This window comes from Gopherus evgoodei, chromosome 15 (assembly GCF_007399415.2).
Source record: "Gopherus evgoodei ecotype Sinaloan lineage chromosome 15, rGopEvg1_v1.p, whole genome shotgun sequence".
Lineage (NCBI taxonomy): Eukaryota > Metazoa > Chordata > Testudines > Testudinidae > Gopherus > Gopherus evgoodei.
Window position 1 is genome coordinate 22,265,749 of NC_044336.1, and position 16,305 is coordinate 22,282,053.

Genomic DNA, 16,305 nt, shown 5'->3' on the forward strand with positions numbered 1-16,305 from the left:
CCGGCCTGTCAGGGTAAGCAGCTGCCACACTGGGACACTTTCTTTACTTAGGTTTACCATTGTGCCTGCGGACCCTCAAGGTAAACAAATCATCTCGGCCCACCAGCAGCTTATCCTGATGGCTCAGGAGCCAAAGTTTGCTGACCCTTGAGTTACAGGGTCAGCTTATGAATGGATTATAAAAAATTTCCATTTTTACTTATCCATCTTGGGGGCGGGGGTCGGCTTATAAACTAACCAGCTTATGATCGAGTATATATGGTAATGATAAAATCGTAGAAGGGTCATTACAAATACATTGTAATGATGCTGAAAGTCAGTGCATTACATTTAGTACAATCAAACTTTAAATTAAAATATAATATACAAAAAACACCTGCACAATTTTCTGATGCTGACATTTTCTGAGGCTGTTAAAACAACAAGAGTAGAAACCATACATTTTGACACCGTTCTTGCAATAATCTTTTTTTTTTTTTACAACAGTACTGTATATAGATTTTCACCTTCAGTTCCCCAAACTAAATTTAGAAATGGACTCATATTCATCTCTTGGTAGCTCTCAGTCGTCCAAGACCGAAGTGTATAACATTGACTTTTTCATGAATAACGAGGTCCCCAACGAAGGTCCGCTGCAAAATTAATCAAGCTTGAAATAATATACTATTTTCTGTAAAAAATAAAATTTGCCACCAGATCTTCAGTTGGGGGAAATTAGCAGAGTGCCATTGACTTCCACGGGGCTATGACAGTTTATATCAGCAGAGAATCTGACCGCTTTTTTCAAGAATTTGCCTTTCTGATGTCAAAAGTTTTCAAAGCCGTATTGGAGGGAGGTCTAACATGAATGGTTTTTGGACATGATTTGCCAAATGCCCTAAATGAATGTCTTGGCTCCTACAGAAAGTCAGTGGGAACCTAATGTAATTATAGACCTCTGAAAATCCCCTGAGGTATAGTTGGGAGGGATGGCTACTGATCATTATGGCCTACTTAGAAATGATACACAGAAATGATGGTCCATCATTGTGAATGTCAAATCAAGATGCAATTTATACTCTTCTAATTAATACCATTACTTAGAAATGTACATGTATCGTTCATGCCAATAAATCTACAGCAAAATGATACAAACACACAAGCTTGTGCCACCTACCATGAAATGCATTTTTGCTACTGGTGGTTCTTTGATATCAAACCCTCTCTAAACCCAATCCTGGATCTATTCCACATCCAAAGCTACTACTTGTTGGGTGTGTGGAATGGCTGGGGGATCAGGACCTTAGATGTATTTCAGATATGCAGAGTAAGCATCATTTAAAAAAACCCAAAAACCTACCACACTCTCTAGGCAATGATTAACACCATCTATGATCATATAAATAGAGGATTGTCCTGAAAGAGTGGCCTAAAAATGACAAACTGAGTCAGGACACAGCAGCTGCTTGCTCTTAATCCCAAGTAGGCAATGGGGTTAATTGCCATTCAACATGGGGAGGAGGACATTTGATCATAATCAGGACATTTGAGCAGGGCAGGGTAGTTACTGTTCATCTGGAGAGATGCATCACTGGAAATATCAGAGGGGCTGCGTCCGCGCACCCAGGCATCAGGGTGCAAGAATTGCCCTGAGTAATCAGAGCAGTTGCTAAGACGGGGATGGTAGAAGCCGGGGTGGGGCCTGTAGATCTCCTCGGCCGTGTATCGTTTCATGAACAGGTAGACGGACATCACACCAGCACTCTGAAGGGGAAAAAAATGAAACAGATGCGACTCGCAGGATAGGGACCTGGGTTGATTTAATTCTAAATGAATGAATGATACTCAGGAACCGTACTGGCATTGCCAAGGACAAACAAAACTGTGCAGTTATGAAAGCAGCATGGTCTAGTGGGCAGGGCATCAGACTGGGTGCCTGCAGACTTAATTTCATTTCCTTGCTCTGCAAATGACTTGTGGTAAGACATTGGTTATAGGGTGGCCATTCCAGTAGTTTCAGGAACAGCGTGAAGCGGCTCCCACTGGCATGGCCAATCTCATGCACAGCACATGTGAGGTCACGCTGCACAGGAAGATACCATTTTGAGGAGCACAGCACCTCACCCATACGGGCAGGGCTTTTCTCATGCACAGCATGTGTGAGGTCACACTGCACTGAAGGACACCATTTTGAGGAGCGCAACACCTCACCCCCACTGGCATGGCCTCTCATGCACAGTACATGCAGGGTCATGCCACACAAGGGGGTGCCATCTTTAAGAGTGTGCCACTCCGCCCCCGCTGGCGTGACTTTGCTTTTAAAAATAGAGTCCCCTGTCCAATACTGGACAAAATCACGTCCAGGTTTGCCAGGACCAAACAGGGAACAAAGCACCCAAAAAGAGGACAAACCAGTTTAAAACTGGACAAATGGCCTTCCGACTTGGGTAAGTCACTTCTGCCTCTGCTTCCCCATCTGTAACACGGAGATAACAATACACTTGTCATCAAGGTGCTCCTGCTTCTCCTGATTCAACCTACTTTGACCACTGGCATTCAGGGTTTGCACTGGCTGGCAGGAGACAGGCTCAGCTGACAGCAGCAGGATCAGCCTATTTGTTTATCATTCCATATAGATGTCTACTAATGATTAGGGGCTCCTCAAGATTCTTGCCCTTTCAAACCCCATCACAATCCTCCTTTTCATAACAACCAATTCCTGATGGATTGGCCCAACAGTCAATATTTTAACTCCTGAGAACAGACAAGACTACACTGCCCTACAGTATGGACTACACAGGTGTGAATAGCAGAAAGCACAAAGGTGCTGCACTAACTCCCCCGTGTGGACACTGCGGGCGTGAATAAAAGTTTCCTTCTTTGCATTAATGGAGTCCTGTTTGAAGAGGACTACGTTAATGTGGACTAGGAACCTTTTAGTTAACATCCACCCTAGGGAGCTATAGGGCAGCCCTTTGGTGCATAGTGCTATTCATATCTCTGTAGTTCAAGCTGTGGGGCAATATAGATGTGTCCTTATAGGCACTCCAGAGAGCTCACGACTGACAAGTACCTCTGTGAGAAGGAAAGAGAGAGCAGAGAAAGCAAATGACCATCCATATTTATAACTGAAGTAAGTCTCTGAGTCCTTGGTCTGGTTCAGCATCTCGTCGTTAATGCTGGATATGTACAGCACCAGCCCCACAACCAGAGATAAACCTGAGAAGGGAGAATGACAGAAGGAAACGTTCCTCAGTGAAGACACAAAGCAGCTCACGGTGGTTCTTCCTTTCAGAGAAAATTTGTATCTAAAATTTAAAATATGTAGGCTGCATTTCAAAAAATTGGGGAAACAGGCTTCTCCTCCATTGAAAGGATCAACGCATTTATGTCATTTTAGTCAAACCATTATGTTCTTAAGCAACACTCTTCTGAACTACAAGTGATCCATGTACGAAAATGCTTTAAAGCTCAGTTGTCACAGCTGCTTGTTTAACACTCCTCTAATGCTATGAATAAAACATTGACTTATCTCATGTAGGAAGATCCCAGCTGACTATTTTAAAGTTTCAAACATCCCCTGAGACTGACTTACCATAAGAAATAAAGGGCCTTGGTTTTTGTTTTTGTTTTTTTTTAAGAGTCCAATCTTATGGGAGTAATAAATTGTGGATGCAAACTCCTACATGTCTCATTATACCACTGCAGTCCCAAAGTTGGCTATTAAAGAGCTACCATTTATATACTGCACGGAATAGACTTGGAGACCAAGTTAAGAGCCCCCGAAGTTACCGAAACAATAAGCTAAAAGATATTCCTGGAGAATGCTGAAAACTACAAAAAAAAAATCCTCTCACCACAGCTTTTTTCCACAGGCCTCAAGAAAGAGAAATAAAACAAGGAAAGGCAGATTTATCAGGACTATGGAAAATAGTTTTTGAGTCTAGTATTTTTTTCATCATTATTCATAGATGGACCTTATGAGATGTAAATTCTAATATTGATTTTCTCTGGCTCCATAGGTCTGGAATTCCTGAGGTTGAGGCTCATATATTGTGCCAGGCTAAGAGACTGCATAGTATCATATCACAGATCAAGTGAAGCAGTCATAATTAAAGCTGGTTGGGAATTTTTCTTTCCCTATGAAAATTTTCACATTAAGCTCTTGATGAAAGCCCAGGCATTTTTGATGGAAAAGGTAATTTTCCACAAAATTTCCATTTTGTTGAAAAGCCATTTTTCATCTTAAAAAAAGTTTGATGACTATTTTGACTGGGTCTAACCATAATGTGCCACCTCACCAGTGATTTCAATGAGGAGTTCTGCTTAAAAATACTATGGCACAATATAGCCCAAAGTAAGGATTTAACAGAGTGTTACTGCAGCTTTACAAATTTGTGGGTTTATATGGCTATTATCCCTTCCCAAAGTACAAGGGCTTTCAGAGGAAACCAAGGCAGATGAGACAGCAAGTGCAATGTTAAGATCATTGCAATGAAACTCACCAGACAGAATGAAGAAGATTCCTGATACAAAGGCCAGGATGGTTCTGTGAGGCCGAATGTGTCCAATATTGCTCAGTATAAACCCGATGAACATGAAAAAGAGGCTGACCAAAGGGAAAGGTGTAGCAGAACGAATCATCTCTGGTTGTAAAAAGGGGGAGGAAAAATGAGAACAGAGTTAGCCCCTCCCTACCTAACACCAGAACTGGGCTAGATTGCACAGACCAGGTTCTTTACATCTCCAAGTTGTAGCTTTCTCTAGATCTCTTTTTTTCCTCTCCTACTCTCTCATGTGTGTGCTGGCACCCACCCCCAAACCAACACACCAAATCTTCTTTGATAAGCAGTTGACTGAAGGTGCAATTATACCTGGCTGAGAACACACGTTAATGTTTGTATTATGAGTGGTTTCCACCTGAAGCCTTACAAATGCACATCCGATATTTTCTGTGGTAGCATTGCAAGTCTTTTCACTAAACACTTGTCATTCTCATCTCAAAAATGTACCAAGCACGGTTAAGGTTCACACTTAGGCCACGTCTACACTATGCAGGTAGTAATCAATCCCTGAATCGACACCCATACTCCACCTCAGCAGGAGGAGTAAGTGGAGTCGATGGGGGAGCCATGGCGGTCTACGTGCCGCCATGAGGACAGCCAGGTAAGTCGAACTAAGATACTTCGATTCCGCCCCCACCTAGTGTGGACCAGCCCTTCGAAGTGACAAAAACAAAACATAGGACTTTACAGTGAGAGCTGTGACATTCCATCCTTAAGTCATCCCACCCCACAGGGGATCTAAATCTGGGCAATGCCCCAATCTGTATGTGCTGTACTCGTCACCAGCGGGGAGAGAATGTAAACTCATCTATCCCCAAAAAAGCCACTGGCCTTGACCACTCCAGTGACAGGATACAGGGCCTAGCTTGTAGCTGCTGTGAGCACCCCAGCATAAGGGGGAGACATAATCAGACACTTTTGAGCATGTCTGGCATTTCACCAAGTAAAAAGTGTAGTTGTACATAAGCAACTGGTTGTACGTTACAACACAGCACTAATAGGCAATCAGAAGCCTCCCTCTGCATCTTGAGTTCTGAAGTAATTCCTAGTAACTCCTTAGAACTTTAACTAAAGAATAAATGATACAACAAAAAAAGTAAATAAACCACCTACTTAGAACATTGATTGTTGATTCAGACGTCAGCTGGACGTTCATGGGCATGACGTATTCTATAGTAAAACACCGGCCACGCTCCTCACCTGCAGGGACAAGAGTCTGATTCATGCTTGTCATTTAATTAAATGTTTTCTTTAATAGAAGGTTGGTTTTATTTTACATGAATTTCAGTGCATGCAAAAAACCTTCCTTTTCTGCTGCTCTTTGAGTCATAACTGTTAGCGTGTGGTGCTGAAGAAAGATGCCTGCTAGCTACTGTATCCTTGAGGGACTGGCTTTTTAAACTGTCGCTGGCAAAAGAGTAATAGCTAAGGGAGTACTGTGAGCTGGTCTCATGTATCTACCACGTTAGCTCAGCAAATACAAAATTCACATTGTGCTGGTCATTCCGAACATTTATTGAAGGGCAGTGGAAATGGAAAACAACAAAGCTCAAGCTATGGGAAGTTCATTGTAACATGGGGTACTACTGTGCATTTTCAAACAAACTGCATGTAAACAGCTGTTCCTGAATAGGAGAAAGCTCTGAGAGCTAAGTGCTAATCTGCAGTGAGGGGGATTTTGACAGACCATGCAATTCTAAGTTAGCTAGAGAGGGCTTGGCTTAGGATGACTTTTGATGAGGAAAACAAAGGTTTAACATTTGATACAAAACACATGATTAATCAAAATGGATGGTCTGGTGAGTAAAAAGCGCAGAAGTGTGAATTGGGACATCTGGGTGACCCCTAGCTCTGCCACTGGCTTGGTCCCCTTAGGAAAATTATTTGGGTTACTCTAGCCTTGCACTCTTTTAAACCAGTGGTGCAAGACTTGCAACCCCCCTGAAGAACTGGCGGGGGGGGGAATTACAGCAGTGGTGATCATTATTCTTTGCCTTTCTAAAGCACCTGGCACCACCGCATTGCAAACCATTTTATAAACAAAAAAAGCAGGACTGTGACCTCATCCCATCATGCAAGGGAAAACTCTCAACTTCCTTATGCAGACTACTTGCATCACAGGTCACTGCACTGGAGGGAAGGGGAAGTAATCTGCATAGAGCTGCTACTCCCCACTGCACAGGTGGCCAGAAAGTGGGTGTGCAGGAGCAAGGACCAATGGAGCCTTGATTTAGCCTCTCCCATTCCACATCCAGTAGCCGGTTATTTCCTGCTGGAGCATGAGGAGAACCAGGGAGAGAATTGTGATTCAGTAATTCCTTCCCTGCTGTGCTCCTGAGCAGCACAGCTCTGTGCCACCATTCATTCAGGACCGATTGTAAAGTTACAATTGATGCATAAGGAATTATACCACCCCAACCCCCCTGTGCAAGTGGAGAAACTGAAGCAAAGAAGTGGTTAAGTGGCTTGCCCAAGGTCTGTGCAGAACATCTGCAGCAAAAACACGAAAGGTGACTAAAATCCCTGGCTCCCGGCCCACTGCTTTACTGGGTAAAGCTTCTTCATTGAAGATGATGTGAAAATCACAAGAGTGAACTGTTCTTTGTACAAAACACCGTACCTGCCAAAAAGCAGACCCTCCAGAGACCAGAGTGCAGCGACATTTTGATTTCAGTGGTCTGATTGTGGGGCAGGATGATTCCTTCCTCCAGGTAAAGCCAGTAGTCGGTGCTAACAGCAATTCCTAAGAGCCCCAAACCGCATACAGCAAACACGCTGCTGAGCAGAGTCAGAGCCTTCCTGCCACACGCGCTCATTCCAAAAAGCATCAGGGTTCGAGACAGCAATAAGGAATAGCTGGAGGGAAGAAAAGATGGTGTGATTAGCAGGGCTGTAGCACAGCCAATCTATTTCCAACTTTGCTTTCTTTAAAGTCTGTAAGTGACAAAAAGCTTTGCCCTCCCCTTTCGTACTTATTTAGGTCAAGCTGAAATAAACCTTTAAAGAAATCACAAACTCCCCAGAGAGACAAAGCATTTGAACCATATGCTACCCAACTGCCACACAGTTTCTCTCTCCAAGTGTTCATGGACTTGCTGAACACACTGCCTCTGGGATGTACAAATCCAGCCCTAGGGATGTGTACACACACACACACACACACACACACACACACTGGAACTGTTATTATTTATCAGTGATGTTACTGAGTTGCCTACATTCTACAACCAAAATTGGGGCCCCATCTAATTATCTATCTTAGGTACTTCTGTGGCCAAATGCCTCACAATCTTTATCCTCCTGACTCTCCGGTGAAGTAGGTAAGTATTTCTAAGCTACAAATACATAGTGAGAGACATTCCCTGTCCCAGAGATCTTGCAATCTAAAGTCCGAATCCTGCAGAGCTTTACATGCATGCTCACATTTTGGAGTTGGAATTAATACCATAGAAGTCAATGAGACTATGCACAATGTATAAAGTGAAGCATAGGTGTAAGTCTTCACAGATCAAGGCCTAAATAATACCTTACATTTATCTAGAACCTTTCATCTACAAGGATCCAAAACACATTACAAACCCATGTACACTTGAGAACCATCGTGATCTGCACTTAGCCACATACACCCGGAGCCATTCTTCCGTGTGAATAATTGTCTCTCCACTCCCGTGAGAAACAATTTGCCATCGGGGGCTAGATTGAAGTCTCATATTATTAAGAGTTTGTAATTTTACTAAATGCACTGTGGCCCATACGCTAAATGACATTTGCTAGAGAGATGAATGAAGTATATTGTGCAATGCATTAGCCTCACTTTATTTACTTTTTTATTGTGTTTGTTCCTTTACTTGCTAATTTGCAGAATTCAGTCATTCTCAGTGAGCCTTCCAGATGACATTGCAAATTGACAAGATTTTACCAAAGGTCATTTTACTTATTAAAGTTTTACCAAAGGCTCTTAAACAAAGTAAGCAGTTATGGGATAAGAGGGAAGGTCCTCTCATGGATCAATCACTGGTTAAAAGGTAGGAAACAAGGGGTAGGAATACATGGTCAGTTTTCACAGTGGAGAGGTAGTGGGGGGCCCCCAGGGAACTGTATTGGGACCAGTGCTGTTCAACATATTCCTAAATGATCTGGAAAAGGGGATAAATAATGAGGTGACAAAGTTTGCAGATGACAGAAAATTCCCCAAGTTAAGTTCAAAGCAGACTGCGAAGAATTACAAAGGGATCTCACAGAAGTGGCTGACTGGGCAACAAAACGGCAAATGAAATTCAATGTTGATAAATGCAAAGTAATACATATTGAAAAACATAATCTCAACTATACATACAAAATGATGGGGTCTAAATTAGTTGTTACCCCTCAATAAAGAGATCTTGGAGTTACTGTGAATAATTAGAATCATAGAATATCAGGGTTGGAAGGGACCTCAGGAGGTCATCTAATCCAACCCCGTGCTCAAAGCAGGACCAACCCCCTGATTTTTACCCCAGTTCCCTAAATGGCCCCCTCAAGGATTGAACTCACAGTCCTGGGTTCAGCAGGCCAATGCTCAAACCACTGAGTTTTCTCTGAAAACATCTGCTCATGTTAAGCAGAAGTCTAAAAAAGCTCACAGAATGTTAGGAACCATTAGGAAAGGGATAGATAATGAAACAGAAAATATCATAATGCCTCTATATAAATCCGCAGTATGCCCACATCTTCAATACAGCACGCAGTTCTGGTCGCCCCATCTCAAAAAAAGATATATTAGAACTGGAAAAGGTACAGAGAAGGGCAACAAAATTGATTAGGGGTATGGGACAACTTCCATATGAGGAGAGAGAAAAAAAATGGGACTGTTCATCTTGGAAAAGAGACGATTAGGAGGAATATGATAGAGGTCTATAAAATCACGAATGGTATGGAGAAAATGAATAAGGAAGTGTTATTTACCCCTTCACATAACACAAGAAACAGGGGGAACACCCAATGAAATTAATAGGCAGCAGGTTTAAAACAAACAAAAGCAATGCACAGGCAACCTGTGGAACTCATTACCAGAGGACGCTGTGAAGGCCAAAAGTATAACTGGGTTCCAAAAAGAATTAGATGGAGGATAAGTCCATCAATGACTATTAGCTAAGATGGTCAGGGGCGCAATCCCATGCTCTGGGTGCCCCTAAGCCTCTGATTGCCAGATGTTGGGACTGGACAACAGGGGATGGAACACTCAGTAATTTGGCCTTTTCTGTTTATTCCCTCTGAACCCCTGGGCATGGGCCACTATTGGAAGACAAGTTTCAGAATAGCAGCCGTGTTAGTCTGTATCCGCAAAAAGAACAGGAGTACTTGAAGCACCTTAGAGACAGGATGCTGGGCTAGATGGACCACTGGTCTGACCCAGTATGGTCATTCTTATGTTCTCAAAAGTTCACTGCTCCCTGACAAGGCACTAAGGGCTCTGAGCCACAGGGCAAATGCATAACTAAGACAGAAGAAAAATCACAGCAAATGACAGGTTAGAGAACTGAGAGGCAACGAAGAAGGTTTTGCTAAAGCAATTGTAGCTTGGTGGTGGGAATCAGGTAGCTAGATCTGTTTACTGATTTTACAAAGACACAAGATGAGCTACAGATAAGGGGACTATCATGCAGCCTTTCCCAAGTGTGTTTGGTTCTTATTGAGCATTACAGAAAACAACAGAAATAAACAAACAAAATTCCCTCTTGACAACAAACCAACCAAATTTAACACAGAAGCAGAAGGCAACATCTTCCTTGTCCTACTTTTAAAATTGCACATGCACTGTTCAAGCTATGTAAAGCTTCAAATAATAAAACGGTAGCTGATTGAATTCAAAAGAGAACACAGTGTTTAATTAAAGTGTACATTGCAAGGCGACAAGGAAGGCAGAAAACTCCTAAATAAACAGAAGAGACAATTTCATATCAATTGTTGGAAGCATTTCCAAAACACTGAGGGGATAACTAACCAGAAATATGGGATAGCTTGGTCTTGTGCCTCTTAGGGCTGCTCTGTGCATTAGCTTGCACTGAAGTAACTGAATTGTTTTTCATTTCACACCTTTTGTTATTATGGGCCACGTCAGTGTGTGAACACGCTCAGTTTGGAATAAGCACAATTGAAGGAAGATATTTTTAAGGGTTTTTTTTTTTTTTTTTTGGTAAACTTCCTTGTTGAAGTGAAGGAAGGACCAAGCGATTAAAGCAGGAAGCCTGGGAATCAGGAGTCCTGCGTTACTTTCCCTGCTCTGAGAGTGGGGTTTAGTGGCGTCAGCGGAGGAATATGGGGGCATGGGAGTCAGGAAGACACCACCATTCTGTTCGTGCCCTGGCTTTTTAAGATGGATAAATTAATACGTATATACAGTAACTCACAGGGGGACCTGTAAGACTTCACACTTTGCAAAGCACTTTGAGAACCTGCAAAGGAAGAGTGCTATGGCAGACTCATGATTACTGCCCTGGGAAGCAGGTGACGATAAGTACTTTCTGCCACTGAACAATGATACAGTCCTTGTATCTGCAGGATAGCCAACAAGTTAAGATCCTTTAGGCAGAGTAAAATGTACTTTCCCTTTGATAACAATCAAATAAACACAAGCAATTAACCTCACCTACAAAGTTTTGCACTGCCTTTCCATTAGACCATACACAGAATATTAAAATAAAAGATGAAAGCAGTTTTCCCTGAGTGTAAATGTTCTTTACACAACATTATGCTTCAAAAGAAATACATGGTGAAGAGGCTCAAAGTATTTAAAATGACAGTATCCCATTCCTAAACACTAAAACTAAGTTAATTGAATCTTGGAAAAAAAAAATACTTGACTCTTTCTACATTAACATTAGATAGACTGTGCATGTAAGATGCTGACTTAAGCTACAAAAAGTGCTGTCACTTGAAGAATGTGGCCCAGCCAAGACCCTGCCACTACATGGTATTACCCTTGCCTATGGCTTTAATGAAGAGTCTGTTTTTTGTTGTTGTTTTTTTACATGATTTTCTCAGCTCCTGGGAAACCCTGATGTTCAATATTTGCCACTAGTGACTAAGGGGTTTTGTATGTGGTTAGCAACACCATAAAGATACAAAACAGAGATTGCTTCTTTCATTCAAACATCGGGCAGCAGGAGCTCTCAAGCCTGAAATTGTGTGACCATCACTTGCCAGATACCCACACTAAAGAGTAGCATATGCAATTACAGTCCCTACAGAGATCAGCAGCAGCAAGATGCATGCTGTACGTGTGTAGAAACACTATGACACTTTTTCTGATATATTGGTGAGGCAAAGCCAAGTAGGCATGGGTGGTTATGGGGAAAAGAAGAGATTCTTGCTCCAAAGACATCTATAACCCTTTCATTTAATCGTCTCTACTCTGTTCCTACTGACCAAACTCTCCTCTATGGCTTGAAAGCCAAAATCATTTAATAATTGAGAAGAAAAAAAGGTCTTTGCCCCTTTGAGAATATTTCCCCATCCCCTAAGGAACTGTTGTGATCAGAAAAGTGGCTATGCAGGTATGGCACCTTCCTGTTTGTCAGTTCTACTCCCTGGGTCCATATAGAGTCATATTTTTCTGACTACAGTGTCTACAAGAAAAAAGTTTACTGTGTTTTACTCCTGTTAATACTTCTGAGCCAAAACAACTAAGGGAGCTGGATTCTATTCCTGGCTCATGTATTGTCAACAGGACTGCCAGCACAGGGCCTGATTGTGAGGGCTTGACTATACAGTAAGTTAGCACATGGCAAGCTGGGGTGTCAATCTGCATTGCTGTATCCTGCTGCACACTAACTGTCCATGTAGAACTTACTTCTGTGCTCCAACCTATTGCTGATTGAAACAGCAGCACACAAGTCACACCACAGAACTTTTAGGGTACAGAAGCATGGTCCCCAAGGATGGTTAGTGCATCGCACACTACAGCAATGTAGATTTACACCCACCTTGCCGCACGCTACCTTGCCGTATCGACATGCCCCGAGAAGTGATGAGCACCTTAAAGTCCATTGAGGCTAATCAGAAGTGAGTTTTTAATGTACTGCAGGGATTGTTCTTTCTGATCCCTTGTCCAGGACCAGTGCTTGCAAAAAATATACTGGTCTGGCAGAATTTGTACTGGTTTAATGGTGTATTTCTAGCACTAACTTGAAAGGTCAGACTTCAAAATCACGCCATTCTGATTGCTGCTAATCTTTCATCTCCCCCACTTCAATTCTCATGTGGTTTTAACAGCTGATCTTGGAGGACTTGTGAGAGACACTGAGGGAGAGAATGGACCCCAGCCATGGCCATGTGTCTCCCCGGCACGTCCCTGAACCCAGAACTATGCAAGAGAGTCCCCCTCACACACTCTGAGGGCACTAGAGGAGACTCCAGCCATCAGGGGCAGAAGCTGCAGGCCTCTTGGAGAACTTTCTGCAGTTCTGACTGGATCCTCTCTGCACTGTGCTGATCAGCTGTTTGCACCAACCCTCCCCATCTGCCTCACCCACAGGCTCTTCACCTCTGCATCGCCCCTCTTACCCACTTCTCTCCTCCCCCTTAGCCCAAGTCTCCCAAACTCACAATAAATACATACATACATACATACATACATACATACATACATACATAGAGGCAGTAACATGACATGTGCCACCATCACAATGTTCACTCTGCCCCTTTCCCCACCCTGTGTACATCTTTCTATTTAAGTTCCTTGGTTCAGGGACAGGGGTTTTTTTGGGCTCTGAGGTGCTACAGTAATACAATACTAATATGGCTGTTATGCCTTGTGAATGGCTCGTAAGAGGGGGATTTCTCAAAGGTACAAACAGGAGATAGGTTTGACTTTCAGTAGGAATTGGGCAGTTGTCCTTTATGCCTTTGAAAATCTCTCTCTAAATGAATCCATGGTGCCACTGAAGAAAGGAGATTGTTGGGGTTCCAGTGAAATCATGTGAAGAATTAATTTTTTAACACTGGTGATTTGCGAGATCCTGATCCTTAGAACTGTCCCTGCTCCTTCAGTCTCACTACACTCTTTTGGTACCAGTCCAGGGACGAATACAGAAAGTCTGGAATGTAATCTGCAGTCTTAATGCTTTCTCGCCTGGTTTATACATATAACACTCCAATGATAATTGTGCATGTACCTCTCTACGACAGACCCCTTCAGAAACCTTTGAAACGAACACTGTTGTCATTACAAATGCTGTTCATCAAAGCGCATGAGTGACTTACTTGACATTCTTACCCATTTCTCCAAGATCTCAAAAATAAATTATTATTCTGGACCTGATCTCTGAACCAAATTCTCTATGGCAGCAGGAGAGAGACCAAAGCAAGAGCAATCACCATTGTCTATGTAAGTGGGTTGTGAAAAATAAATCAATCTGTATTTCAACTGGCTGAACAACACTGACCACAACAACAGATCCAAGCTTTAAAGCTCTCAAATGCCAATGGCAAACGACTCTCCTTTCAACCCCAGGTCCCGGTTGAAAGAGCTGAGCTAAATCAAGCGAAGATGACAGTTATTAGTGCCGAAGCCACTTGCTAGAATGCAGTCTTCAGTTTACTGCTGTTTGCGGCAAAGTGAGGCACTGAGAAAGTTCTCTCAGTTGACAAGAGAAAATGTTTCATTTATGGACACACACTGGGATGCAGCAGGACAAATGGGGTGGCCCGGTTGTGTGATTTCAAAAGCGTAGTGCTAGGGCAAGGCAGGGAGAGCAGGAGAGAATCGAGGCTATAAGGTAAACGCGCCCACACACACAAAGTTAGAATTAGGAGAGGAACTAAAGCAAAGGCAGAGATTAAGGAGAAAATAAAGAGAAACAAGTAGAGCATAGTGAAAAGAGGAAGGTGAAACCCACTGAGTGAGCTTTCAAGTTCATGAAGAACAGTAGGGAAGCAGGTAGCAGCTAGCAAGTTCAGAAAGAGAGTGCAAGGATGGGGTAAGAGAGACCAACTCCCCACTAAGTTGCAGCAAAGCTTTTTCGTTGGACTAAAAATAAAGGGCTTTGAAGAACAAAGGTCTCCTCCTCAGGACACAATGCAGCCCATACAAGAGGCCAAGGATAAATAGGTCAAGGGAGAATGGATCTTTCCAAACTTAACTTTGCAAAGTTGCAGAGAGTCCAGACTCGATGGAAGCACTGTCCCAGTTTGTCCGACTGCTTTAAGACAATTAGCAAGGATACCAGTGGACACAGCACAATGCCAGACAGACTCATGGTCAGGCAAATCCTCACCTTCTCAATGCAGACCCAAACAGGATGATGTTACAAGAGAGCAGACACCGCCATGGATTGCCTTGTATCACATCTTACTCCAGATCTTAGCTTACAGCCTAGTGGAAAGAACAAAGGTCAACTGACCTACATGAAGATGCTCTGAGCCCACTCCCCACTGAGAGAACGGAGGCAGAACAGACCAGGAGGATGAGGCTCCACAGCTACCCAGACAGTTCTAGTCTCTGTTGGGCTGGGTTTTCAAGAGACCTCAGCTCCAGTGAGACACCCAAATAAGAGTCAGGTTTTCGAAGGTACGCAGCAACCAGAAACTCTCATTGTGACACCCAGCACACTGGGTGCTTTTGAAGATCTGGCTCAGCGTGTCCCACCAAGATGGCTTTTCAGCTATTTGGCCCTGTCCCAGCAAATAAAAGGGACTCTTAAGCAGGGAGCCAACTTCTTACCTGTCAACAGGGAGATTTTCAAAGGCACATATGGGAGTTAGGGACCCAGCTTCCATTGACATCCAGTGGGTGGGAGCACTTTACTGCCCTTTGCACCTTTGAAAATCTCCCCCTGCTGCTCTCCAGTTCCAAGCAGTGCTGACTGGTGGAAAAGCCACACTTGCCAGTACTCTGAACCGGCAATGTGACAAGACTGTATATGTCTGCGTCAGTCTACAAACTCCATTCTGGTGTGTGAAAGTCCCCTTTTGATTGACAAACTACACTGTGCTTCATTTTGACAACTTAAAGGTGCAGGAAGGGTAAGCAACATTCCTAAGGTCACATAGGGTGACTATGGCAGAGGCAGGCACTGAGCCCAGGTTTTCTGAATCCTAGTCCCGGATCCTAAACAGAAGACTGTTTTACCTCTTCAAGTGGTTCCCTACACTGTACACTACACACCCCATGCAACTTCTGTAGTGAGGTGACTACAAGGCCCAGCCTCATTCACAACACACCGTACAATGGCTATGACTGGCTTTCAATGGCCCTAGCAATTTCTAAATAATGTGTCGGGGGGACAGGACAATAGCTTGCATAGATGCCATTTTAGGTCATGTGCATATTTTCAAGACCTCATTTACATATTAGTTGCTAGATCAAAACATAACCTTGGAAAGCTCACATTCAACATACCCTGCCTACACTCAGCAAGCAGAACCAACACATTTTGAAGGTCAGCAAAGCTCAGGTTCCGGGGGATCGGCCAAGGCAGCAAGCCTAGGACCCTCCACAACAAATGCCTTTGCGTCTGGCTCTCAAAAGTTCAAATCTGCAGAAGCAGCCAGCAGACGTGCAGCTATTGGGACAGAGCACAGAGAGAAAAGTAACCTCTTGGGTAGGAAGGTCCCAGACCATACGAGTCTCAGTTGCCTCTGTCAAAATGATTAAAATGAGAAACATAAAGGGCTGAGAAAACAGAGAAACTAAAAGGGAGGTGCAGGCTGTCTGTCCATGTTACAGTGAGATTCTGACCGAGTGGTTTGATAGAAATATTTGAACAAATTGATTCAAAAG

At 43.2% G+C, this 16,305-nt stretch overlaps 1 protein-coding gene across 3 annotated transcripts in view; it reads right to left on the reverse strand.

The window, feature by feature from the left end:
* Nucleotides 1–209: 209 nt before the first annotated feature.
* CACNG5 (calcium voltage-gated channel auxiliary subunit gamma 5) overlaps nt 210–16,305 on the reverse strand; it is a 28,209-nt gene continuing 12,113 nt past the window's right edge. For 2 of the 3 annotated variants that reach the window (XM_030534429.1, XM_030534431.1), the window contains exons 2-6: nt 7,165–7,400; nt 5,658–5,744; nt 4,485–4,625; nt 3,053–3,198; nt 210–1,743 (exon numbers count right to left, since the gene is read on the reverse strand). In XM_030534429.1, the coding sequence (XP_030390289.1) occupies nt 1,486–1,743; nt 3,053–3,198; nt 4,485–4,625; nt 5,658–5,744; nt 7,165–7,372 (840 nt within the window). In that variant the 5' untranslated portion in view covers nt 7,373–7,400 and the 3' untranslated portion in view covers nt 210–1,485. Of the gene's footprint in view, nt 1,744–3,052; nt 3,199–4,484; nt 4,626–5,657; nt 5,745–7,164; nt 7,401–14,800; nt 14,804–16,305 lie in introns of all 3 variants that reach the window. The other variant, XM_030534430.1, reaches the window with a different exon arrangement.